This window comes from Diaporthe batatas (assembly GCF_019321695.1).
Source record: "Diaporthe batatas strain CRI 302-4 chromosome Unknown Contig00011, whole genome shotgun sequence".
NCBI classification, from domain to species: domain Eukaryota; kingdom Fungi; phylum Ascomycota; class Sordariomycetes; order Diaporthales; family Diaporthaceae; genus Diaporthe; species Diaporthe batatas.
This window is the reverse complement of record NW_025408558.1, coordinates 901,441-928,327: the sequence shown is the minus strand read 5'-3', so window position 1 is coordinate 928,327 and position 26,887 is coordinate 901,441. Positions and strand designations below refer to the sequence as shown.

General features: G+C 57.1%; 4 protein-coding genes across 4 annotated transcripts; 1 reads left to right on the top strand and 3 right to left on the bottom strand.

Moving 5' to 3' along the window:
- The first annotated feature begins 388 nt into the window (after positions 1-388).
- On the top strand, positions 389-5,434 carry KVR01_009508 (uncharacterized protein). The gene has a single exon (XM_044783297.1). The coding sequence runs from the start codon at positions 1,353-1,355 to the stop codon at positions 5,118-5,120; it is 3,768 nt and encodes a 1,255-aa protein (XP_044642010.1). The 5' UTR covers positions 389-1,352; the 3' UTR covers positions 5,121-5,434.
- A 5,113-nt stretch (positions 5,435-10,547) lies between these two features.
- Positions 10,548-13,082, bottom strand: KVR01_009295 (uncharacterized protein; the record flags this gene model as incomplete). Its single annotated transcript, XM_044783467.1, has 5 exons — positions 12,326-13,082; positions 11,743-11,817; positions 11,381-11,564; positions 11,150-11,236; positions 10,548-11,063 (listed from the first exon to the last, which is right to left on the bottom strand). The coding sequence occupies exons 2-5, from the start codon at positions 11,778-11,780 to the stop codon at positions 10,548-10,550; spliced, it is 825 nt and encodes a 274-aa protein (XP_044641797.1). The 5' UTR covers positions 11,781-11,817; positions 12,326-13,082.
- A 4,158-nt stretch (positions 13,083-17,240) lies between these two features.
- KVR01_009598 (uncharacterized protein) lies at positions 17,241-17,549 on the bottom strand (the record flags this gene model as incomplete). Its single annotated transcript, XM_044782083.1, has 1 exon — positions 17,241-17,549. One exon carries the CDS (start codon positions 17,547-17,549, stop codon positions 17,241-17,243), a length of 309 nt encoding a protein of 102 aa, XP_044642100.1.
- An 8,472-nt stretch (positions 17,550-26,021) lies between these two features.
- KVR01_009421 (uncharacterized protein) lies at positions 26,022-26,456 on the bottom strand (the record flags this gene model as incomplete). The annotated part of the gene is made up of 3 exons (XM_044786675.1): positions 26,022-26,216; positions 26,256-26,327; positions 26,358-26,456. 3 exons carry the CDS (start codon positions 26,454-26,456, stop codon positions 26,022-26,024), a joined length of 366 nt encoding a protein of 121 aa, XP_044641923.1.
- Positions 26,457-26,887: the final 431 nt, after the last annotated feature.

Here is a 26,887-nt window from a genome sequence, read left to right as displayed (position 1 = left end):
GCCTCGACGTGACGTGCTGCTGCTGCGCTGTCCGTCCTCAGCTCAGCCCTGGCCAGCTCCCAAGGCCCAGGGCAGTGTCCAGGCCCTGCGGAGCACAGCCGTAGGTACGGAGCACAGCCGATCCTCTTGCCCTCCCCTGAGCTATTTTAGGCGAGCTGCAACTCGGGACCTGGACCTGACCTGGACCTGGACCTGGACCCCTGCGTCGGGATGCCGTTGATCGCTGGTCCCGTACTGGTTGTGCAGCTACGATGCTTCTGTGCTTCTCTCCACATTCTAGGCCATCTGCACGATGGAATACGGCCCTGTGGGTGTTATCTAGTGTGTTCTAATGCTGGATGGATGCTCACGTTCCGTACTTGTACGTACTGCAGTCCAGTCCAGTCCAGTCCAGGCCAATACTCGCTCTCGATCATGCATCGTCCTCACTCAAGTCAACCAACCCCTGGCCGACATGTCGTCATTCTTCTGGTCTTTCCAGAAGAGTAACCACCAGCACCAGCGATACCTCGGTACAAGTTGTGATAGATACTTTATTTAGTACGTAGATACGTACACTACCGCGTACCTCCCACCTGCCAATTGACAGATGCAATGGCACATCACTCCTGCAGAAGATCCCGTCCAGAGCAGTGGGAGCACCCGAGCAGCCAAGCTTTTCCAAAGGCAGAGAGAGACGGAGAGAAATGCACACACACATCACCTCGCATCTTGCGTCTCGCATAAACACCCAGCCGGCCCAGGGCCCATGCCTCGGGTCCAACAAAGCAGCAAATAGCAAATCGGCTCCTGATCCACTGCACCCAATCTTGAGCCTCGAGCGTCCCTGAGGGGCAGGACAAACTCCGCTTTGTCCACGTCAAGAAAAGGGCGACTCGAGGCTTGATGACTCCTCGTCCCGGGGCCTTTTGTTCGCCTGTCACATGTCACATGTCACTGACCAGCACCAAGCAGCCCGACCGTACTGCCCAGACGCTGCACCCTCTTGACTTACTTGCCTTCTCTTGATCGACATCGAGGATTTGTTGGGACCAAAACTGCCCATTCCAACCCTCGATGCTATCATGCAATGTTTACTTGCGACCCCGAAACTGCTCACATTCCGTCCTGCCTCTCCACTTCAGTCCTCAGTCCGCATGATCATTAACCGCGGGGATCTGCTTTAACTCATCATCATCAGTTCGCCACCCTCGGCCTGCCCGCCAACGTCCTCAACAATATGTGCCACATCCCGGCCACGCTCACGTGCTTTACAACTGCTTCACTTGTCCCTCCCACTGCAAAAGCTCCAACCTGAGCCTGACCACCCCGCTTGCACGAGTCCTCGTGCCTCTGCTCGCACCTCGTCGGAGATGGAGGATCGCATTCAGAATGGCTTGGTCGGTGGCCCCTCCGCCGCCGCAGCACCTGATCCCCTCGGCCTCCCGGTTGAGCCGCGAGACGTGATTCCGTCTCCTCCGCCGGGGCGAACTCTCCTGCCAGCACCAGTCGCCACGGCTATCAGTCTGTGGACACGGTCCACCAGCCTCGCCCTCCGCGTCGGCACAGTCATTGGCGGCTATGGCTTCGGCGCCGCAAAAGCTACCACCCTGTCCAGCCTCGAGCTCGGCCGCGGCATCATCGAGGGCATCCTGCACCGTGCCGGCTCCGAGTCCTTCTCCCGCTCCAACTCGGACCTCGGAAGGGCTGATGCCGAGACCATCATGGAGCGGAGTCTCGAAAGCCTACACATCGCAATGTCCCAGGTCGTTTTCTGGACCACTGCCGGCTTCAACCTGACCAGTACCACCTTGTCCGCCATCTCCGAGGTCTCGCAGCTGACCCTCTCCTACCTTGACTCCATTCTGGGCTCCACCGAGTCCTCCAGGGCTATCGCCAGTATCATCACCCTGATACGCCGCGAGTTCAACAACCCCGCCACCGGCCAACCGGGCGAGCACGTCGGCGTCTTTGATCTCATCGTTGGTATGGTAGGGTTGGCTTACTTTCAGAGATGGTCCTGGAGGCTCATCATGCAGGAGAGTCAGCGCCTACAGGTCGACGAGATATTGTGGGACGTCGTCATTATCAATGACGAGGAAAGGCTGGACTACAGTAGGGTCGACAATGCGAGGCAGGCCGCTGGCCGCGGCACGGAACCAGGCCCGAATGAGATGGTCATACAGACTATCCAGCAGCACGATACTGCTGATAGCAGCGAGGGCGAGGGTGATCTCCCCGAGATACGGCTCAAACAGCAGATTATGCGCACGCTGCCGGCTGGTGCCAAGGTATCCATCATGACAGAGACCAAGACAACCAAGACCATCACTGTCGATGTATCCGGCACGCAGCCCAGCGCCCTCTCGCCACCCGCAGGTGTCGAGCTCATTGAGGAGACCCGTCTGCGGCCCGTCTCGTCGCAAGGTAACCGCCGTCTATCGATGTCGTCAGACCTCTTGCAGGGCGCCAGTCCTCTGGACTCCACTTATCGGGTGGTTTACAGGGTCAATAAGAACACACTTAGAAGTACCGAGATGGAAGGCGGCCCCGAGGAAGCCGAGGTGCCTCGATTCGTGGAACAGGTCGACTCGGATGCTGAACAGGGTCTTGACCAACACACGATTTCTGATGACGAGAAGGACGTAGTACCACCGTCGCCGGCCTCGCCGACCTCGCCAACCTCGCCAACCACTCCGCCTCCGCCTCCCCCAAAGTCCCCTCGCCATGAGGTTCACACCGAACCATTCCCCCCTGTTGTCGAGGCACCGCCTGTTCGTTCACGTTCAAAGAAAGGCCGGATGTCCCCAGCCCTCAGCCGCAAATCCAGCGTCGACAAGACTTCGCAAATACCCCTGCCGATGCAAAGCGCAGAGACCTCCGCGAACCAGAAAAGACCGAGGATGCCCGTGTCACCTCCGGGTTCGACGAGCAGCACCGAGGCCCCTCGCAAGAAGCAACAGTCCATGTCGAAATTGCTATCGAAACGGCCAAAAGGCGACGTGACACCGCCCAACTCGGCCAAACCACCAAGTGAGAAGAAGGGAGGTCTGCGCAATGTCTTGAAGAGAGGCTCGGGAACAAACCTGAGCCACCCTGCCACTAAAGATAGGAAAGATTCAGTAACCTCAAATCCATCGGCGGCCGCGAAAGGGAAGCAGCAGCAGCCTATTCGAGACTTACGACGCGGGCCGGCGCAGGCCAACCAAAAGCCGTCATCGTCTGCTGTAAAGAAGCAACTATCTGTTACAAATCGCGACTCTTCTCTGGTCCCACGACGGGACGCCCCTCGTCCACCCCAGGGAGCGCAGGCCAGAAACCCACTCACGTCGCGAGCGCTCGCGGAATACGAAGCCAGCGGAGCCGTGCCACGCAGCCCTTCCCGAGCAAGTTACATATCCATCCACGAGCGTAGGCGGGACTCGCTCATCTCGCAGACGGATACCTTCTCCATACACTCCGTGGAGCACCATCTTCGACCCGTGTCACCCACCTACAGCCGTAGTCCCATCGCGAAATCAAAATCCGAGAGAGACATTGTTGATAGACAGCTCCCTCCACCGTCGCCCTCGCGGCATCACAGACGAGTCAACTCTCAGACCTATTCACCAAGCATTTACACTTTAAAAACAGCTGATTCACAGATGTCCCTGATACCCTTCCACTACCGCAGCCCATTTGGCGATGCCGAAGCCCTCCATACCCTCCGCCGCACAGGTAGCATCGACACGACGTTCCCGCGCTTCCACCTACTTCGAAATATTACTCGCTATATGCGATTTTCCTCTGCCTCGTACGGCTCGAGCTTTCTGAAGGTCCTCGGCATATCCAAGACAATGCCGCCCATGCTCAAGGCCCTCGACGACACCCACCACGAACTCCGCATGTTCGCCCACCACACCCAATCGCAGCCTCAATCCATTCTACTGTCGTCTTTTGTTGATCCACAGGGCGGTAGTGACTCCTCTGGAGCAACCGAGACCGGTGTGCCGCTCGTGCACTATGTCTCTCTGGACGACGAGTCGAAAGCAGTAGTGTTGGCCTGCCGTGGAACACTGGGGTTCGAGGATGTCCTCGCCGACATGACATGCGACTATGACGATCTCGTATGGCGCGGCAAGAGCTACAAGGTCCACAAGGGAATCCACGCCTCTGCGAAAAGACTGCTATATGGTGGCGACGGGCGGGTTCTGGTCACGATAAAGGCTGCGCTGGAAGAGAACCCGGACTACGGACTCGTCCTCTGCGGCCACTCGCTCGGCGGTGCTGTCACCGCCCTGCTCGGGGTCATGCTCAGCGAGCCCATCGACGGCGGCACCTCCTTCGTAACATCCGACGAGCCGCACAGCCGCCTGCTGACGTACCCGAGCTTTTCGTCGGCCGATGCCACCGCGGGGCAGCAGCAGGTCAAGCCGCACATCTGCCTGCCCGCCGGTCGCCCGATCCACGTTTACGCCTACGGCCCGCCAGCAACCATGTCTCCTTCGCTGCGCACCGCGACTCGCGGGCTGATCACCTCGGTCGTGCACGGGCAGGACCTGGTGCCGTACCTGTCGCTGGGCGTTCTGCACGACTTCCAGGCCGTGGCGCTCGCGTTCAAGACGGACAACGCCGACGCAAAGCAGGAGATCAAGCAGCGGGTGTGGGAGGCATTGCAGGGCGGGCTGATGGACAAGTGGAGAGGAAGCGGCGCAAGCAGCGCCGGCGCCGGCGCCCGCAGGGATCCCGTCACCGACGAGGACGAGGAGTGGGCGTTCGCCGCGTTCAAAACGCTCCGCGCCAGCATGATGAGCGAGAAGCTGCTCCCCCCTGGTGAGATATTCGTCGTGGAGACGGAGAAGGTGCTTCGGAGGGACGCGTTCGTGGGAACCGATGGCGAAGGGCAAGGGCAGCAGCATCAGCAAGCTGGGGGCAGCAGAGACGAGCACAACAACAATAAGGGGAAACAGCAGCAGCAGCAGCAGCAGAAATCGTTCAAGTACGTCGGCCGGCCCGCCAGGAGGATCGTCCTCAAGTACGTGCGAGACGTGGAGACGCGGTTCAGGGAGGTCCGGTTCGGGGCCACCATGCTCACTGATCATAGCCCTGCCAAGTATGAGGATGCGCTCGATGGGTTGCGGTTCGGGGTTGTTGAGTCTTGATGCTGAGCGTCCATCCCTCTTCCAACTGCCTACTCACCTATCGAGCTTGAGGTTTCCCACCGAAGAACAGCACCGCGCTCCTACGCAATCCTCCAGTGGCTCCTTGTTGACCCTTTATTTACCTTCGCGCATGACAGCATCGCTTCCCTCAAGTTGGGGAGCGCATGTTACTCTTGTACATAACACATGTGTCCATGGCGACGTGGATAGATATACATATATGCATTTTTGTGTGCTTGGGTACGAGATAAGCTTTGAGGTAGTAGATCTTGGTTAGATTCTGCATCACCATCATGTACACCCATTTGTCCAAACTGTATTTCCTGTCCATGGTCAGGCTTGACTCCGTGCTCCTTCTGTTCTTCCCTCTTCGACGTCAACATCGGTCGCCCCACTCCCAAGCACAGAAGCCCGGTTGCTTTCCCAGTAACGGTCTCCCAAGAAGATCACGCGTACTCAGCTCGTTACGAGGACTAGCACAAATACTTTAGTCGTGCCAACGCAAGCTCGTCGGCCGAAACTAGTAAACAATCCATTCTAAGGAGTAGAGAGTCGCAACTTGTCCTTGCCAGCCCACGATTGAACAGCACCGCATCATAATAGACAACAAAGTATTCTATTGCTCGTTTTAGACTGTCTGATCAACCGTTCACATATAGCAGCATCCATCATTCCACTACTTTTGGATAGAAGATGGCCCGTCGCTGGTTCCAGGCCACGCCGCGTTGGAACCCCCAGCCAGCCAACGCCATCAACGACACATCTATGCAACAACTCCACAGAATTGCAAAAGGCGGATTAACATCCAAGTCTTTCGGGTAAGTGATAGCAAAATACGGTCACAACATTTGCACGCGCAGGCGCAGCGGAACCTCCATCAGAAACGCAGGCCAGCACGGGCCTGCCTATGTATATACACCAGACCCACAAATTTCGAGGCCGAGTATATTTGTTCGAAAACAAAAATGTCAAGATCTCGGGATCCTGGTGGTCACGACGGGTTCCCTGGAGCAAGCCAATCAGCCTGGTCTTCGTCCGAAGTCCTCAGGCTCAGAGATACGGGAGAGAGACACGATCAGGAGCCCGCCCGCGCCGTCCCGTGAGCCTGGTGTCTGAAAGAAGTTCTGCGTGGCATTATGGAAATGGCAGTATGGGAGCTTGTGTTCTGGATCTTGGTGTCCCTGAGGAAGGGTATATACTTGTATATTTGGGAGGAATGAGGTCGGCCGCGCCAGAAACTCCACAAATTGCTCGACAGGTTCATCACAGGCGAGCGAGAACACACTGGCCGATATTTTAGGAGGGGAGAGCCACCAACGCCACAGAAACCAACGGGAACTAGAGCTCTTTCCCGTCTTCTCCAGGCCTCTCGGGAGAGGGCACAGGGAATGGGTTGGTTGCGCTGAAGGCCCGACGGCGTTGGTCGTCTGTCGCTGCCCAGGACGATTGTCTGCTAACTATCCCAGGTCTCAACGACGTAACTGATCCATCAAAGGTTCTTGCGATCACAATGTGTCTGATCACCAAACGTGATTTCACAGTCTCTCCAAGATGGCTCAGGCCCCTCGTCGGTTCCCGGAAAGAGAATGGTGGAGGGAGTTCCCGCGCCCATTGTCTCCAAGCTCCAAGCAGACAAAGGCGCCCTCTTCTGGGCTCGCCGTTCCCACTTTCGAATTATTCATCGAGTTGGAAAGACCACGACTCGGCTTAATTGTGCTCGATTAATTGATGACCAGGAGGATCTTTTCGAAACTTCAGTGTAGATTGAGTAGCGATGGCGTCGCTCAATAGCGACGAAATGAAGCCCCTGGAGCAAGACCCGGGCCAGCAATTTTGCAGAATAAACTCGATTGCAACAACTTCATTGCCGCAGTACTCGAGACTCAGCCAGAATATTTGATTCCGGAAGCCTGGAAGAATTCGATACTTGTTCAACATGAGAAATTCACCAATGTCCAGCTTCAGTGACGTAGGCAAGAGAGATCAACGTCGTATCATTCTTCTCCCCCGCGCAAACTACCAACAATCTAAAAACACCACAAGGTCGCCGCCCCAGGGCCGTCCACAGAGCATCCGCACCGTCGCCTCTCCTTCTCGTCTAGTTGCCAGTCCATGGCCCGCCCGTCTCATGGCCAGCCGGCGCTTGAACGTGCGGTGTCGCCGCGGCGTGTTTCGACTCGGGCCGTGGGGACAAAGACAACAACGGCTCGAGCGTGCGAGGGCAAAGAAACAGCGCCAGGGACGGCTCCAACAACCGCACTGCAAGGCCGTCGCAGCGGTAATCCGCCCAGGACGCCCCTAGGGCTTTGGGGGGCGGGGAGCACAGGCAGAGAGGGAGATTACCAGGCCAAACGATCGATCGGACCGTGGCCTTTCGTCACGCTGGGAGCTCCCGAAGCTCCCGCCTGAGGGCCCGGCCGTTCCCAGCCAGCCTAACCAAGCCCCCCCTTTTTTTTTTTTTTTTTTGCAAGCCGTCTGGTCTCCGCGCGCGCCCTCGTGACGGGTGCTCGCAGGGACTCATCCCTCTCGAGGCCTAGGCAGACGGCGCGGTCGGGACGGGATGTCGGTTTGTAGTTTGGTTGCGGTGTCCCAGAGTATGGTAGTGCCCAGCACAGAAGAGAAGGGGTTCTCCATGCTCTCGCTGAGACCGAGCCGTGTTTCTGGCGGCCCGCGGGCCTTCTTTCTGCGCATCATTTTGGACACGTCAGACGGGGCCGGGAGACGCTCGACGGGGTCGAGGAGGGCGGAGCGCGCCTCCTGAACTCTCTCTGGGTGAGTGAGGAACTGGAGGACTGGCAACCTCCTTGGACACCCAGTCAACCTCGCGCGCGCTCCGTCATCTTGCGCGAAGCTAGGACAAGACGGAACATGAACGCAGACGGCTAGGGCGGACTCCCCTCGCGAGCAGAGCCACTGGTTGGTGAAGTTTCAGTCCTCACTTTCGTGACGGGCCTCGAACGGGGTGATGGCGGCGGCTCGTAGTCCACGCACACATACACCCTCTTCCTCTCTCTCTCTGTCCGTCTTGTCACGCACACGGATAGATAGGCAGCGATGGCGTAAGCCTACTTGTGTTCGCACACCGCCTCATCACGACCCGGATGGGGCCCCCGACCCGTGATATCGCCATTCCAAGACTCAAACTTCACCATAACAGGCAGGGCGCCTCGCCTCCTTCGGCTCCTCTACCGTCTGCTAGTCTCGTGCCGTTCGACCAACACAAACTCTCGGTCTATTTCCCCTCGGCAGCCAATCCTGTCCCCGGGGTGGCCCTCTTCCCATTCACAGGCGTTCACCACCGTGTGCTTACGCAGCAGAGAAGAAAAATACATCCAGGGGTGAACCCACTATCATCCAAAGAATTAGGCACTTAGTAAAGTTTCATGTCACATCACGCAACCCCCCAGAACAGATCCACCCCGTTCGCGCAAGGGTGACATGTTCCCTCGACCGACCCCGTGCCGTCCCTCTTCCCTTTACAATGCCCAAGAACCTGGCCCTGGGCGGTAGGGCGTGGCATGGATCTGGGGACAGAGGAGGAATCGGCCAGTGGACCAAGTATATACAATTCTCAAGGTCCCCAGAAGTACTTGTACGTACTACTACTGACTAAACCCATCCCGTCACCTCTCTCTCTCCTCCCTCCTCCATTGCATGCCTCCCCCCGGCCCCTCCTTTCGGATGAGCAGCTGGGAAGTCCCCCGCCCCTCCTTCCCACCCGAAAACTCGAAACTTCCAACTCATGTGGTGTCCGGTATTCAGGCTAGCATCTAGGAGCAGGGAGCGGTACTTGCACACTGCCGCTGTCGCTGGCATTGGCACTGGCACTGGCACTGGCCCTCTGCGCAGTGGTAGCGTGTGATACGGTGCCACTGGGGGTACCTGTGTCCACGGTGCGAGGGGCAGACTGTGCGAAGCACGTACAATGCGTGGTGCACACCAGTCAGGCCAGGGAGTCAGTTAGTTGCCTGGACTTCTTGTAAGGGCCAGCCCGCTCTGTTGGTCGCACGCCCGGCCCAGTGGCCCAGTGGCCCGTTGGCTTCGCTGACACGCTGGGCTCACTGGGCTGGGGCTTGACTAGCTAACAACAGCAGCGAGGCTTCACGGCTGGCAGGCTGGGCGCCCGCCCGCCTTCCCGTGGACCATTCGTTAGACGTGGGACGGGCGGACGGACGGGCGGACGGACGGACGGCTCGGGTCTCTCCTTTCGTTGAACCAGCGCAACGCTCGTTCTTGGGGCACGGCGGGTGATCGACTGGCCGCAATGCACTCTCACTCGTCTCCTCCCACTTCCCTCAGGTGGCCCTAACTTAGGCAAGGGGTGTCCTCTGGCTCCGGAACGGTCTGGCCCTAGGACTGTTACCGCTGTGCCTTTGGGTCTTTTCCCCTTTGAAGAGACGAGTGCTTCAGAGGCCTGGGTCGGTGTTTTGGGCTCGTCAAGAGCAGCCGCATCTCTGGAAACAACGACATGGCAATAAGATTAAAAAAAGAAACGACTGGCAAAAGAAAGTAGAAAGGAAGGAAGAAACAAAGACAGACATGACTAGATCAACAGAAGTTTTCCCGGCGGGCTAGATGCTTCTTCAGAGTCAAGACACCACACACACAGCATCTGAGACATACATGGCGGGATCCCCCTTCGGGCTTACCCCAGGTGCTGCTGTTGCTTTTTGTGGCCCGCCAGGTCCGTTGACCACCCGAGGGTTTTAGCTGCTGGCGTGCGTTACGGGCCGCTCCAGAGGGGAGAGACACCACGCGGGAGAAAGCGATCTTTTGGGGGGGGGGGACCTGTACTGTAGGATGTAGTACTCCGTACCCGGGCTGGGACGGGCCCAGCGCTCGAGCACACTCTTCCCAGGACCAACGATTAACCGGCTCAGGCCTACCGGTTGGGAAAACCTCTGATACCATCACTCATCGGCGATGGGAATGTCGAGAGTTTCCGTCCCCTTGATTATCGTCGTATTCAGTGACGCTCGACGTATCCTTTTGAAGGCTCATTTGCGCGGTTTCCTGCACGTGCGCCGGAAAACAGATGTGTACTGGCAGCCGCACCTCAGGAGTTGTAGTTAACTGATTACCCTTTTTGATGACTGCCTCGTGCGGAAGATGTGTAATCATTCAATCTTGGGTCTTCGAATGAGAATGAACTGGTGCCGACTTGTAGCGGGAGCTGATCCAGTCGTTGACCCTGCAAAGGTTCCTATCACAGATCAAATCGCATTTGTTCTGGGAAACAATCACAGGCAGCAATCTCGTCGAGCATACATGGTAAATGATATCCGGGCTGTGGCTGACATTTCTCGGCTGGCTACACAGGACTCGCGGCACTTTGGATGGATATTTATAACAAAAAATAAGCTTATTCTTCTTTTCGTCTCTACCTTACCATGCCAGATTGACCTCTAAAAGGTCAACAGGGTAAACTCACTCCTTCGTACCCCTCGCCAGAAACAGAGTCCTCTTCCCGTGCTTCTCCCCAAACTTGACCTGCCCCATCCCCTCGAGCAGGAAATCCTTCCCCACCCCGGCACCAACAAACACCTCCCTGATGCGCTCCTCCGAGAAACCATGGTGCGTCACCGTCTCCAGGGCCTTTTCGACAACCGCAGCTTCCACATCGGCCCCGCCCTGATGGCCATGGCCATCGTCGTGGCCATGATGATGATGATGATGATGATGATGGTGGTGGTCGTCATCATCATCATGACCACCATGCGGCGCGTGCGGCAAAAAGTCAAGGATCATAAGGACCCCGCCCGGCCTCAGCCGCGCCGCGAGCCTCTTCGCCGCCAGGTCCGGGTTGTCGAAGTGGTGGAAGCCGAGCCCGATGACGGCGAGGTCGAACCCGGAGAACTTGGGGTCGCGGAAGCTCTCGGGGTCCTCGTCCCCGGGGACGCAGAGGTTGCCCTGGAACGCGACCATCTCATCCTCGGAAAGGCCCTGTCGGTGCTAACCATCAGCCACCTACAGAACACAAGTGAAAGCCATCACTGAAGAAAAGCCCCGCGGGGCCCTCGATAGCGTACCTGATTACGAGCCCGCGTGTTGTACATGTCCACCATCTTCTCTGAGAGGTCAATGCCCACGCATTGCGTAGTGTACGGCGCAAAGGCCTGTCATACCGATACTGGTTAGTTTGTTTGCGTTTCGACAAAAGGGCCAGAAAACAAAGGAAAAGAGGCCGGGAGGCCACGTGGGAAGTCGCCGGTAGAATCCATTTTCAAGTTACCGCTAGGGATGAAAGGGCCAGTACTGACTCTAGACATCGAACCGGTGCCGCAGGCGTAGTCAAGGACCCTCACGGCCCGTCCCTCCTCGTTGGAGTCGTCTTCGTCGTCCTCGACCCATTGAACGCCGATCAGACCCCTCCGCGCTTCGATGCGCCGGGCTATCTCAGCGGTTGTCTTCTCGTGCTTCGCATCGTAGCTTGCCGCTTCGTTGCTAAGGGGAATATCACCGTCAGCTTCTATCCACGAAAATCGGCCCCCAATCACCGTGCATCAGTGCATCATAGCTTTGGGACACCAAATGCAGGTGTTGCTGATGTTTTGTGACTTCGTGCTAGCAGAATATGTATGAAGAGTGTCGTTTGAGGGAGTTGGTCTCAAAAAGAGCTTACTCGAAGAAATCCTGATTGAGCTTCGTCTTGCCGTCCATATTGGCGTATTGTTCAGCCTCGTCTAAGTCCGGAAGCCTGGCGCGCGGGAATTGATCAGTTTATGGCGTCGTGTTGGATGCAAAGAATCTTCTCAAATGATACCGATGCAATTCAGTAATGGTTCTCTTGCAGTCTTTGAGCGATATCTATATAGGCCATCTGCCGGCGACTTTTCAACCAGTCTGCTGCACCCTAAGCCCCCCAGCTCGGACACATTTTTCAAAGTGCTCATCGCCATTTTCGCGGGCGCAAAATTATGACGTTGCGGCGACATAATGACAACGCATGAGATATGTCTCCATATGAGCTTTCACCACCTCATATGACCAACATACTCGTTTCTCAGCCTCGCCTCGCAGGCATCACCATATCCCGATCAGGAAACCGTCCGGCTGGTGGGAATTGCGCAGACACCACCCCGGGTGTTTGAATAGCGACGGGGGGCCAAGGTATCCAATGTACTCCGTACCCATGTGCACACACACAGCGGAGAAAAGGAGGGAGGGGAAAACGGGAGGATTCCAAGAGCAAAAACAAGGCTCACAGTACATAAACCCGTAGGCAGCAGGGTGTGTGCTCCACACGGGTTGCGAACACGGTAGTGCGGAGTGACCGCGAATGGGGCCTATACGATGGAACCCCCAGACGGAACAAACACACACAAAAAAAAGAGTAAGCTCAGGGAATGAGGCGAGGCTACTAACCGACCCCCGTTGGTGCTGACGTCCTATACAGTAGCAGAGTTTGTTAGCCTCAGGGTAAAGGAGGGGGGGCGGTGACACAAAACGGGACAAGAACGACTCGGGTGCAGGAGAGGAGCCTTAGTAGGAGCCACTCTCTGCTGGGAGGCGAGGGGGAGAGGGAGAAAAAAACAGGCAGGCAGACAGGGGCGTGGAGAGATAGCACCAAGGCGGCCGGGCAGGCGGGCAGGGGCAAGGGGGAGGAGCGAGAGCGATCCGGTCGAGCGACGATCCCAGGAGGAGCTGCAGGCCCTCGCATCGGTCCGCGATCACAAGTTGAAATCCACAATGCGGCCCAGGCGGCTAGCAGCAAGCTGTGCGCAGTTGCAGCGGTGCGTGGCGCGGCCCTGTGGTACGCTCCACGGGAAGCAGCAGGGCCGTACCGCTGGCCTGCCTGCGGCGGGCTGGGGTCCGGCTCCTCCTCCCATTCGACTGGGTCTTTTTTTGGTTTTCCATTGACTCTGCTATCTCCACGCCTGGCATGCACATCGCCCAAAGGGGCGAGTGCCGCCTCCCTTCTGCCCCCCCTGGAACCCGGTCCTGGACCTGTCAATGACACAGTCCTCCCCTCCCCCCCTCCCCTCCGCCCTGCAGCTGGTGGGCAAACAGGCAGGATGGTGGCAAGCGAGGGCAAACGGAACCATCGCTGCAGCCGAGATGTCAGTTGGGTGGGCCCCGTCCGGCTGCCTAACTGCATGATAGCGTCGCGACGGCAGGTGCGCTGCGAGGCAGGAAAACGGGCCCAGCGCCAGCTGGTGACGGACGGGCTGGGTCCCGAAAAAGTGGAGTCCCGGTCGCGTTGCATTCGGTCTGCCTACGGGCCCCGTCCTGAAGTCTCGGCCGCCCTGCGTATTGGTTCTTGCGGAGCTCGAGGGATCAGAGACTGCGGAACCGACAGGCAGGTAAACCAACCCGCAGCCCACTCACGACAAGGCATTGTGCGTGGTACCGGCAAATGAGCAGAGCAGGCTGGCTCCACCACCCCTTGCTCCCTCCGCTTGCTTGGCCCTTTTGTCTCGCTGCAAGTCCTCTGGTCCTGCAGGCGATCGACGGGGTGACTGATCGCAGCATATGAGCCAACCTCCCGCGGAGGAAATGTCCAGGGATGGCAAAGTCGGGTGATGCGACTGGCGTCTGGAGTCGGTCATATATCACATTCTTGTTATCCGTCTCGAGGTGGCTAGACCCCCATATATATATAATATATATGCGGAGTGCCCGGTCGATATAGCTATTCCTTGTATAAACCAGTTGACGCCAGCCACACTTCTTACCAGGTCGCGGTACCATAATCTGGGTCACGACCAGCGAGTGCCTGGGGAGCAGATGCAGGGCCCCCAACCCGTCCGTCGTGGTGATTTGGGATCCTGCAGCGCGGATGAGTCCGGCCCAGCCACGGCCGAATCGGACCAGTCTCTGTGAGACATGGCATCAAGTGAGATGGGATGGCGGGCAGCGCTGGGCGACGGCAGCCGGCCATTAGGGCACGAAATGTCTGACGCGGGCCTTCCCTCTTGAGATCTGTCATCCCCCAGCTCGAGGCACACACACACATTCGCCGTTGGCGCCTACGCGCTTGTCGGCTTCGACGTGCTGGTGATAGCCGGGATAGAAAGAGTAAGACGTGCGCTACTGGTCTCGTGGCTGCACGCCGTATGAGGTATAAGGCCAACGAGAAGCGAATCCTGACGAGTTCCTCAATCCTACCCACACCGCTGCTTTGCCGAAGAGGCACGATTGCCGTGGCACCGCAAACAGGTTTCGATTCAGTGCGCCGTATTCGCCGTCAGTTTTCGGGGTTCACAAATGGGCCATGAGCCGAATATGATCCAAAGCTATGGGGCTAGGGTTGTGGTATCCGAGGCATGGGACGGCGCGCGTGGCTGATCTCGCATGACCAAACGAGGCATGGGGTTGCACAGAACGAGCTGTTGCTATCCCCTTGACTTGTGAAGAGCTCTGCCCCCGGGAACCTTTCCATTTCCAGCTTGTACACAGTAAGACGCCTGCAGATGCTTGGTCCGCAGGATTCATGGGATTGCGTTAAATCCACTGAAACGGGGCCTGGTGCGTCGCAGCTGGCGAATCTGACGGAGGGGATCGCTGCGGGATGTAGTGTTTCCAGGAAGGTGGGTGGGTGACCACTGACAAGAGACCAGCCAACATATGTCCAACCAACACCAGCTTCTTCTTCCTTGATATCCCGTACGTGCACCATGCATTTACTGACATACCTATAGCCTTAAGCTGGGGCCGTGGCGTATCATGGAATCGCCGTCAACTAGCAGAGTGGTATCGCCGAGTACAACAGCATCGGGCTCGCAATGAATTTGCCAGGCTGCTACTACAGTACAGCAGCAAAAGCAAGCGCCGGTTGCTTCGTAGCAGCTGCGGTAGACCGAGTCAGCATTCGGCCAAGCTGGCTTTAGGCCAAGTGGACCAACCCGCGCGCTATCAGGCGGTCCGTCGCCAGGCCCGAGGCTACGGTCTCAGACAGAGGCGTGTGGATGAGCATGTCGACTGTCGGGGAGGCATGTTGCTTTTTTTTCCCTGCGCAGGAGGGTGTGGTGAGTGGATACCTGCGGCCCCCGGAAGCCTCCCAGCATATGTTTGTGGGATGCTCTAATAGGCCAGGCCGGGCAACGCTGGGAAGGGACGGCGGACGAGCATGCAGCGATGGATTGGGCGGTACTCACACGGCTTCGGGAGTTGCCGCCCTGTTCGTCTGGTATGACCCATGTCGCGTGAAGGAGGTCGGGGTCCCGCGACCTGGCGCAGTGCCTTGACACTGCTGCGCCTTGATGTGGGTGAGGCCAACAGGCCGATCGAAGCGACATTGTGTGATGCAGCGCTGAGCGTTGACTGGCCTGCTTCCATTCTGCGAAACGATGCACCCGGCATAAAACGGCATGGCCCGGCCCCCATCCCTCTGAGAGTTACTGCATGCGAGCGTGAAAGAGGGCGAGTGTGCCACATCCGATGCTGCACGGAGTCGCAATCGCTCCCGCCGCAACAGCTAGTAGCACACCCACCTATGACGGAGACTGTGTTCGGGGAGGGATAGCTGAGGACCCGTCCCCGGCACAGGAATGGCCAAAAGCGTGTAATATGTATACATTGTGGTGTACGTTATAACGCGGCGCAGTGGCTCCGTGCTGGAGTGTACGTGCCACTGAACTCGGCTTGAAAGGATGGGCGACACAAGCTGCCTTGTGCCTCTCCTGTGCGTAATCGCCTTTTTTTTTGGGTAGCACAAGTTATGTATGTCTCGGCTAGAATCATGCTCATGTTTGCCTCATGGGACTAAGACAAGGTGCACAGAATCAATGGAAACGAACTGCAGGCTGGGCTGGCACCGTTGTGATAAAACGGTCCAGCAGAGGACCAAGGTTAGATAGTTCTGATGAGCAGTGTGCTGCGAGCACTCTCTGCAGCGCTGCACTCATGTACTCGGTAGCGGCGAAGGCACAGGGCAGACCTTGGGAAACGAGGATCATGATTCGGCGGCGAGGCTGCAGGCCCTGCTGTCAACCATGGTAAGCCTTGCCAGTGTATATGTCTGTTGGGGCAAATCGTTGACCGAAAAAAACTTGTTCGTTCCGTTGCTCTGCTGTGCTGTGCTGCCCGCCGGATAGCAATGACTGGGCGACTTGGAATGTCAACGTGGGTCGGTGGATCAAGACAGGTGTTGATAGTAGATGGGGGGTAGTGCGTTTTGCACTGCCCACAGTGTGTAAAGATGGGTTCGCACCGGTGGCCGTTGTACTCCAGAAGAGTACCGTGCGGTACTCCGCAGTGCAACCTTGGCTCAATGACATGCAGAGGGCCGCCTCGGCCACAAGCGGAAACGGGAAGGTACTTTGTCCACAACAACAGCGGTGGGCGGGCGGTCCACCGCTGTTTTGTGGCCGACGGTTCACACCTCCAGCAGACCCTGCCGTCCCCGTCCGTGTCCGTCAGCCAGGCATTGTGGAGTGTAGAACGGGACAGGGTGCAGACGCAAACGGCATAAAGCATGACAGCGCTCGCTTTTCATGCTCGACGTGCCAGCGCGCGTGCGTGCCCTGCTGCGAATGGTGCATGGTGCAATTGCCCGCCAACGCATCACAATGTGGCTTGGCCGCAATCTGGACAACCATCTCGTCAGCGTTCGTCGAGCCGTAGGCGATCTGCATGACGGGATGCACCTGATACAGGCTGGGCTGGCTGGGCTGGCTGGCTGGCTGCCATGCATGAATGAATACCTGTCGGCTACCTGAGCGGAGGAGCAAGGAAACGGCGTACACGGTGTGGCAGATCTGCCAAAGCATGTGTACGGAGTAAAGTGTGCGTGTGTGGACTGTACGGAGGTACATGCACGGCCGCTGGAACTCGCCCTCTCCGACCGTTGCTTCGGCTAGGGTTAGGATTGTGCGTTGGGCACTATCTACGTACCTGGGTAGGAACCTGGTCGTCTTTCGGTGTCTTGTTGGGCCTTGAGCTGCTCGACTGTCTGCCCAAGTGTCTATTGTTGGAGGCTGGTCCCCGCTGCGTCATGGGTAGTCCCCTTCCAGAGGAGCAGTCCCAAGCAGCAACTGCCAACCGGAACACAGACCAAGCAAGGGAAAATCGGGGCGGTGACGGGAGGTGCGGGCCACCGCAGCTGCCAGAGCGCACGTGACCGTCCCGAGAGGATAATCCTTGTAGTTCACGGCCTCGCTCGAGTACTATGCGACCTGGCTACCTGGGAGCCAAGGACAGCGCCGTCGACTGCAAGGCAACAACAGGGTGACACGGATTGAGCGCACCCTCGTCCGGTTGGTCGGATGATTGGCTTGTTTGCCGCCTAGCCAGGCGTCGTCCTCCCGTGGCCATTGGGCTTTTTGCGTCTGGACGCTGACCACCACCGCTTTGACATCGCAGCCAGTCCCATGCCTGCTGGTCAGATGCAGAGTTCTTTCGACGTGGCATCAGATGATGGGGCTCAATGGCAACACGTGTATCACCTTTGCCGCGTATTGCCGATGCATCGGCCGCCGTGCAAGCCATGCCATCTTATGTCAGTCTCAGAAGGCCCCCAAACTCCACGCAAATGTCAAGCAGGCATCTGCGCCACCCTAAGACATGCGTCCCGCAATTTGAACGACTTCGCTTCCAGCCCTGCTGCCATGTTCCAAATTAATTACCCGGGGAACCTGGCCGGATAGTCTACCAGCCTGACGGCACCGCGCTAGCTGCAGTGGTTGCAAAACTCCTTCTCCGGAGTCTTCACAGCCACAGTTTGACCTGGCCAGCTCGGGCCGATACTTCAGCATGATGGCAGGCTCTACTGTGTACTTTGAAGAGGGTGTTTGCCATCAGCCTGCATACGTCTTTTCGAAAAAGGACCAAACCACTACCATATGAGGTTTTGGAGACCGCTTTCGTGCCTGGACCCGGTTAGGTTTCAACGTACATGTCGCCTAAATGGGCATTCGTGTGTGTTGTTTAGTAGCCCGTACTACCACTGTGTATTTTCCTCTTATCCCATTCAGGGGATCTTGACCAAATGAATACATCGCAGAACGAAGCGAGGTGCAGCCCCTCGGGTGAGCGGGGTTGTACTGATCTCACTGGCCATGACTTCCTTTTACACGGCTCCAAGTGTGTCCTGGGCGGTGTGCATCCAGTAGATGGTGCCTCATACGGGGTCACGAAACTGTTGCTCGGCGCTATGGCGTACGTGCCTTATATTTCGTGAGCTGGGTGTATTCGATTAGTTTGCCGAGCGATATTGCGGTTCCTAAGCCGACTTTGGCCAGGGCCACGGCTCAGATTTGAAAGCTCGCAAATGACCTTCGCACCAGAGAACGGTGTTGTGACCAGGACAGGGACCAGATTCCTTGGTTGGGCGACTTGACTAGCAGCTGGTTCTTCGCGTCAATATTGCCGACAAACAACGGGGGGATTCCATGTTCCAGTGTAACTCATGATTGTGCCTGGGATCCAGGTGGCATAGGCGTGTGTAAAGATGGCACAGCGACTCAGTCTGCCCCTACAGGGCTGCCACCAGCGCAAGCACAGACCGCGCCGCATGGTAGGAAAAACAAGACAGGCGATCTGCCGCTCGTCTCGCCATGTCGGCATTTGATGACATCGATTGTGATGGCGCGTTTGTGGCTGAGCCGTGCTCCCACCCGTTCCTGTTCAATGAGACCAGGTCTGGCATTCCATTTCGAACGCACGGCATCAATGAGAAGAGAAGTGAAGCCAAAAGCAAAAGTTGCGGGGTTGGTTTCCGGCGAGCCGCTGGATCAACGAAAAAGGAGACCGGGTAGTGAGCGGCAGGGTTAGAAGACCTCTTCTGGGGCCAGAAGCCGAGACAGCCAGGCCGAGGCCCAACAATTTCAACCCAGTGAAACGCCGTTCGAGTGATAACGTTCCTTTCAGTTGCGGCGGGACCGCTGTACGATGCGTGCTAGCTTCTTAATGGCATCGAGAAGTGTGACCTGCGACGCCAGCCACTTTTAGTCAAGGCGCTGGGCTCTGGCGCCTCTGTCTCTGCCACTGATCATTAAATTCACCAGGCCTGCGGGCCAAGTAGGCTAATCGTAATCAGCTGCCGCTTTTCACTGTCGAATTCACAGCAAAGGCGTGATTTTGAGCATAGATAGAATGTCGCTATCATCTCAACATGTATCTGTGGCGGTCGAACCCCATAATATGTCTGTCGCCAATTGAATCAAGGAAAGTTTGAGGGGCCGCTGACTCGCTTGATGGATATAGGGGTCCAAAAATGCCGGGTGATAGCACCAGATGTATGGCCAGAAGCCAGACCCGGATACCAACAAGCTGGCAGCTCAACGACACGCAGCTTCGCTAGTCCGAAAAAGGTGGCCCTGTCCTAGATCCTCAAACACGAATGCTTCTGTTAGGGTCTTCATACCGAGATGACCAGGATGAATTGGTCGGCCATTCTTCCTGTGATGAGATAGATGTAGCACCTCTGGCTATACAAACCAGATGGTGGATATCCAAGTTGACCGTTTGACCATGCTGCCCAGCTGGTCTCACAAACTTTGACTGAAACCTTGTCATCATGTTCCGCTGCATCTTTTCTTGGAGCTCGCCCGCTCCCGTAGGAGCTCAGTGCTTGCTTGGGTTCGAAAACAATGATAGTGGTAACAAGATGTAAAGCAATGGTCGCCATCAATCAATACCGCTTGGTGGAGGAGAGAGTTGTGTGAGATCGGTAACATGGACTTCTGCAAGACATCCCGTTTGCTTTGTGAAGTGAGTCCATACGCGTCATGCTGGTCCCACAGTCTCTGCCGGTGAGAGAGACGAGGAACCGGGGTTTCTTGGGTGGCCAGTGCGGAGCTGGTGCAAGCAGTGCAGATATCGCCCGTCGTCAGGCTGTGCAGAGCCATCAGCACAACTTCAATCAAATCTCCACGATGCACACCAGTACCTGCTCCATTTTGCTGGGGCAACCCGATGGATGCTCGACCTTGAATACAATCGAGGAATCGTCAGTCTATCATCGCTCTGGATCGCAAGGAGTGAGCCCAATCTTCCGCTCTTCCCTGGTCGACAGACGGCTCCAGTGGTGTTTGACAACGATGGCACCGAGAGTTCTCGCACAGGATCACATGCGCCGGCGGCCAGTGTTGATGGTGCTAGGCAGCTTTGTTGGTGAGGAAAACGGTGCGACCCCTGGTCTGTAGGCCAGTACCCAGGTAGGCCCTTAGTGCGACCCCAAAACACAGCGGCATAACCCGGGCGGACCGCAAAGCTTAGTAGAAGGGTCCAGTGAGCTACCAGGTTTTGAGCTTTCCGCGATTTTTTTGTGTTACAACCCGGCCACGTCAAAACACGACTGCGTTAGTGGGTTCTGGACGCTTGACGTGTCTAGCTGTCATGGTCAGCTGCCATGCTGATGTCTTCCAAACTTCATTGTGTCAAGCCTGCTGACAGCAGCTGGCCCTGCCGGCATCGACGACGAACGGGGCCGGGTTGGTGGTGAAGATTGATCAGAGGATTGGTAGCTAGCTGTGGACCACCGCCGAGTCGTTGACCACCAGCGTGCGAGGAACATGACTGCCGCATAAAAGTCCGTCACAATGAGTGAGGCGCAATGCTGGCCTGTTTGGTGGAAAGCCCCGCCGCAGGATTTCGTGCATGGTATGTCAGCGCCGGCCGTGAGACCGCTCCATTATCGGTTGTGAGTTGCACGACACTAGCGACCGACGCGCCCGGGAGATGCTGCAGCCGAGGAAGAGGACGTAGTAAGATGAATGGAGGACGGATTCTAGGCGGGCACTACAATAAGGTACAGCGAGAAAACCGGGTTCGACTGCAAGCAAGTTTTCCATTATACTCTCCGTGGTACCATAGCCATAACCGTTTCCCGAGAACTAAGTTTCGGGCGCTATCTCTTCCAATGCTCAGCACAGAGCTGACGGCTGAGATTTCCTGGTCGGAGTAGGGGGTCGAGAAGCGCCATTTTCCCGGCGCGTACCGCGGCGGTGCAGCACGTGGGTGGGCGAGAGGAGCAGAAAACCCTTCGGGACAATCTGGTTGCACAGTGGGGTTGTGGGGATGACGATCGCAGGTCTACCGGTGCCCACCGCGCATAGAGTAGGCAGGTAGGCTGCTTTCTGAAGATGTGATGGATCTGAGTTCTGGATTCGGCGCCGTTAGCTGCACCGGTTCGCGGTTCATGCTGGTGCTGAGCGCCTTTCTTTCTTTCTTTCTTTCTGTCTCTCTCCCCCAACCTTGTGTCTGGCTCGTCATTGTGTGTAATATCAAAGCTGAGGATACCGAGGCAGGAGCAGGTGATGACGGCGCAGCGCTTGTAAGACAGGCGGCATGGCTTCAGACACCACAGTGTGTCCGAGTCGAGAGTATTCGTGGGACGTGGACGCTCGAGTTTTGTCGCCGGAATCGGGCAAGCGGTCCAAGTGGGCTGAGCAGGGGTAGCGATCGCGTGGGCGTGTGGAGTTGAAGCTGGGGGCGAGGACAATAAGAAACAAGATCCCTGTCAGCAGCCCAATGCCTGGTGCATTTGCCCATGTCCCTGGGTGACAACCCAGGCTGCCCAGGCGTGCACTCGTCTGAACGGACGCTTGGGAGGGAAGCCTGAGGGCGGCTGTCATTGGGCGGGTCGCTGCGGGAGCTGCAGCCAAGGTACTGCTGCCCGGTGCTTGTTGGACAAGGGCCCTAATAAAGGGTGGTACGATCTGTACCGCCCTCCCGCTTCCCCGTCCGTGTCTTCCTGCATTCGAACCGCCTGAACTTTCCCAGGGGACTGGGTCCAATGACACCCTCTCTCTGCTTGGGCGTCTCGAATCCTTCCCTTGGTCCCCTGGAGACAGCCTGCCAACGACGCTTCGAGGCAGCTGGGCGTCCAGGCGTCGTGCAACCTAGATCCCTGCGGGCCGACGGAAGGATGGCAAGGTGGAAGGCACCGGGTCACGGTCGCTGACGTCGGCAGTTCTAGACCCTCGCCGAAGGGGCCGTCGTGGTTTGCGACGGGGCAGCATAGACGTGATGTCGGGTGCCGACCCGTGCGCCTGTCTGCCCTGCAAGGTGGCGGAGAGCAGGCTCGCGATGCAGCCAGAGGCGACCTGGTACCTTGGTATCGATCTCCTGCACTGCGACGTGGTGCGCCATGTACGAAACGCGCATTAGGGAACCTCAGGCGGCCGCCGCGGATTGATTGATTGTGTGGCAGGCGGACAGGCGGATTGCCCAGCCCTGATGCCTCAGGCCGGCATGGGTCTCGATTGAATGAGATGCATCTTGCAGAAAGACGCATCAACCATTTGAAACGGGCCGTCGATGATGGTGGGCACAAGCGGTGGAGGCAAGCCAACGGGCCATTTTTATATGTTGGTAGGGGGCGGCGGTGGTGCAAGACGCAGCTCGAACGGTTAGTTGATGTGCATGCAATCCATCTAGTCTACCAGCTTCCAAGGCTTGCTGCGAGTGACTTTCCTGAAATGGTAGCCAGGCTCACCAGCAGGAATTGGTAGGTGCGAGGAGCTCACTGCAATCGCAGCGCAGCTTCACCTGTGCGACACGATTCATGGGTGGATGGGCACCCCTCTTCCTCGCCCAGGCTCCCGCAGGCTGCAGCCCCTTTGCCAACCCCATCTGCCGCCCCAGACACTAGGTACTTGCTTGAGTAGCCACCTTTTGTGCCACCATCTCGAAACTCCCAGCCAACGGTGACTGATGGCGAGAGACCTGCGTCAGAATATGCCGCATTTCTGACCATTACACCACATGGCGCCGGGCTGTTTGATGGGCGAGTTTCCTGATGGGCCTCCAGGCATTGTTCTGTGACCTGATCATTTCCTGACCCCGCCTCGTTGCGACAGAGCCGGCAGCCTGAACCTGTCCTGGCCGGAATCCCGCGCGGATCGATCCCGAATCGGCCTCACTCACGACTCGAGAAACAATGGTCACGGTCATCATCTACGGAATGTTATAACTGAATAAGGGCCACATCATTGTTTTATCACACTCATCTTAAATTTACATGACTTGGACGAACACACCCCTATCTTTAGTCACAAATGAGGTAAAGAGCCCCTGCTTTAAAGCCGTCACCTAATAAGATCTTCCTAACTACCTCCTCCTCATCCCTCATCCCTCTCCCTTCTATCTATATAATAGTATAATACTTAATAATACTCTATTTTAATTAGATTAGCTTAAAACTATAATACTTTAATAATAATAATATTATATTATATTTAAATCTTTTATTTTATAATACTTTCTATTTATTTTTTTATAAAATATTTATAAAATAATATTTATTTATTTAAAAATATTTAAAAGTAGGAAGTAAGTAGGAAGGCTGTAAAAAGGATAAAGCTAAAGTTTATAGGTAAGATATTTGATAAAAATCCTAGGGTTAAACTTAGAATTATGCCTAGAGAGTTGGCATGATCACCGAAAAGGTGATGTAGCTCCGTAATCATCATGTCACTATCATCATCGGCGTGCTGTGATTCGCAACCCATCCCGTCGTATGATTTGGCTTATCTGCGCCTCGAACCTTGCATCGAACGGTCCGAAGACCAGCCTGGTAGTGTCCCGCCCGTCCACCAACGGCCGCGGCACAAGGGAGATTCCCCACAAGCGGGATGACGAGTTTGGGCTAAGCTGGTGTCACCCCTGGAAGTGGGCACGGCGGCGGCGATGACACAGAAGGTTCACGGGCTGTGCCGCGAATCCTGCAGGTTGTGCGAACCCCTGTTGGCCACGAGGTTCCCTCCCATCAGTTGCCCTCTTGCCCGCCATGACAGGCGACGCGGCCAAGGACCAACAAAGGGCCGGACTGCGACCGACAGCGTACTCCTGGCCTTTCCTTGCCTCGTCCCGGCCCCTGCTGGGCGCAGCAGAGTCACGCTCGGTGCATTTTGGAAAATGCAAACGGGTTGGCAGAGCGCCCTGATTCGCTCACAGCCCTGTCGCCGCTCACGTGGCGCCAGAAAACTTTTTGGAATAAAAGGAGGAAGCCGTCGACTACTGGGCAGGCTATTCAACCACTCGGCAACATGATTTGCTGCGTGCACGTGTCCCGAACACGAACTGGTTGAAGTCTCTCTGGTCGGCTCCACAGCCAGAGAGCCGAGGAATCCAATGACCTCCGAGCATCTCGTGTCGAGCCGTCCACCCCTGCCCATCTTGCACCCGATCGATCTAGTGCCGCCCACTCTGGGACCTGGCCACGATACGTGAAAATTCCGAAGTACCAAGGTCTTGGGCCCGGTTGGGAGCTGGCGGTGCGGGAGTCGAAACTGGAGTTGGACTTGATACTCCGTACGGTACCACGGCACGGTACACTTGCGCTGCGTGGTCGCACACGCCTACACGGTACAGTAGGTGCCGAGCCCAATCCCCAGATTGGCATGGAGCAGGACCTACCTCCCCCATCATCGTCAGCACCACGTTGCATTCGCACTGTCCTTTGGGGAATTTGGGATCGTCCCAGAAGTCGGCAGACCGACCCTATGGTACGGGGTACATTGACTTGCACGGGTACTGCGTCAGCCTCTTCGGCTCCACTGGCGGTTGCTATCCTTTGACTGTTGCCGGGCTTGGCGCGGGTTGCCATTAGGATCCGCAGAGTTGCAGCGATGACCCAACAAAGCAATCAGCGGTGAATGACAAGAAGGCCCCTCGTGGCTCACAAATTGATCTTTTGACGGCGAGCCTCAAAAAAAACGGCAGGTGGACGAGAGCTCCTTTGCTGTGAATCCACTTAGCATTAGCAGCACACTGCCGCACGCCGCAGCCCGTCTTTCTAGGCCCGCGAACGGCCCATCAGCAGCAACTGGCAACGTGCGGCGGCTGTACTGACAACGGCCTCCTCCTCTGCCAACGATCATAAACCTAAGAAAACTCCGACGGGACGCAGCGGCTGCGGTTTGAAGTGGTCAAGGTGGGGCTTGTCAGGCACAGTCAAGGTCGTGTCCAGTAAGCCTGGCCCGTACTGCTATGTGCAGTGCTGTTGCTTTGACCTGCGGCAAAGACACCAACCATGGTTGGCACGGTTGGCAGAATCCTGACTGTGGAACAAATAGGGTTCAAACACAAACTTGATGCTGCGGCCGAGGATGCGGCCTAGATACAGAGGACCCGGCATGGTGGGATGAAACGGCCCATTAGACGCGGGCCACCTCGGCCTCGAATCACCGCCTGATTGGAAAGTTGAGCCAGCAAAATTGCCTTCGGCATCCAACAGGTGCGGCTCTCCAATCAGTCGCTTTGACGCCGAGGCGCCCGACGGTCTGATGACCCCCAACCCTTCACGTTGACTTGACCGGCTGAAAGGCGCACACCAAACTCGCATGTGCCACCGTGGTGCGTAACACACCCCTAGGCCACACAGGACCCGATGCAAGGAGCCAACAAACAAGCGCCATGCCGCGCTGCCTGGGCTGCCTGCACCGCAGTGCAGTACGTACTGTCGGCGGGATAGGAAGAAATGTCTTGCACGACAGCCACTCCTGTGGTGCCGGAGCAGTCTGCGGTGTTCCGAGGCCACCCAGAACTCGGTATCACGACGTCTGATCGAGACATGGCATCTGACAGCCAGCCACCCTGCCCCTCAGTTCCCAACGCACCACTGGCTCCAGGACGCGCTCGCACACCTTCTGTGGTAAACGTGTGGGATGATGCCGACGGAAGACATGCCGGATCAAGCAAAGACTCGTCACGGATGGCGTCGAGTGGCAACGTTTTAAGAGGCCGACTAACACCAAAAGGAGACAGGGGTTGATACCGACAATCTGGTTCACGGCCAGCCGAAGCAAGCCAGGCCAAGGAGGCGGAGTCACAAAAAATTAGAGTGGTAGCCCTCTTGCTCTTCTCCCGCCAGCCCGCCTCGCATGTGCGTGTGTGCCCCGGCAAAGTGCGTTTCACCACGGCTCTATCAGGTGCGACCAATGGACGAGACCAAGGCACACTACGGAGCGCTACCTGCTGGTCGTTTGCTTTTTCTTCCCTCCCGTCCGTCCTGTTTTAGAGAAAGGACTGTGCCGAAGCGGCCCGCGTGCAACCCTGCCTATCAGCGACATGGAGGATGGACCCGGGGTCGCTGTTCGTTCGACACGCGAGTCCCCCGTGCGCCATCCGAGACTCTGCAAACAAAGCTGAGGGCGATACTGGCGGGATTTGCATCATCAGCTGCTCACTGCGTCCCGGAATCTCGACTTCCTAACTGGCGGCCTTACTGCATCGGGACCCAATCCACACCCTCGGGGTGTGTAGTGATGTAGGCCTCGTGGCTGGCAACCCGGCGTTGACACAGTGTGACATCTGAGATACCTGTCAGGCATTCCATACAGTGTCAGCCGCACGGTCCTGTGGACGTCCCAGCGGGGTGCAGGATGCGTCGATGGCACCAGTGGCCCGGCCCAGCGCGACCCCCCTGTGCTGCTGGGTCCAGGATCGCATGCTGGGGTTTGGCAGCTGCAAACGCTGACCCATGGCTTTGCAGGAGTGGAGTTCTTCAGCCGTATTTTTCATCCTCCGGCCACCTGGGAATCGGGCGCCCTTGTTGACAGCTCAAGTCAGTTTACCTGCGGCTCCCCTGCAGACTCTGGCGGCCATGTGCTCTTTACCCCTTTCCCAGCGCCTGCCACGGATAAGTCTTAATCTGCGAGCGGCGAGACCTGGCGACACATATACCACGAGGTCCCCAGGGCCACAAGGGAAGACCCGAGCCATCCGTGGATGTGCCGGGCCCTCAAAATCTTATCCGCAGTGACGATGAGCCCAGCAGTGGCCCAGGATCTCGCCTTAACATGTTCTTGCGGGAGTAACAAGACGGGAGAGGCTAGCACGGCGTCTCTCAGCCGCGCGCGGGCGGTTTGATGGCACAACGA

Excerpts from the sequence above, each read along its gene's own strand:
- KVR01_009508 (XM_044783297.1), top strand. The coding sequence starts at position 1,353 with ATGGAGGATCGCATTCAGAATGGCTTGGTCGGTGGCCCCTCCGCCGCC.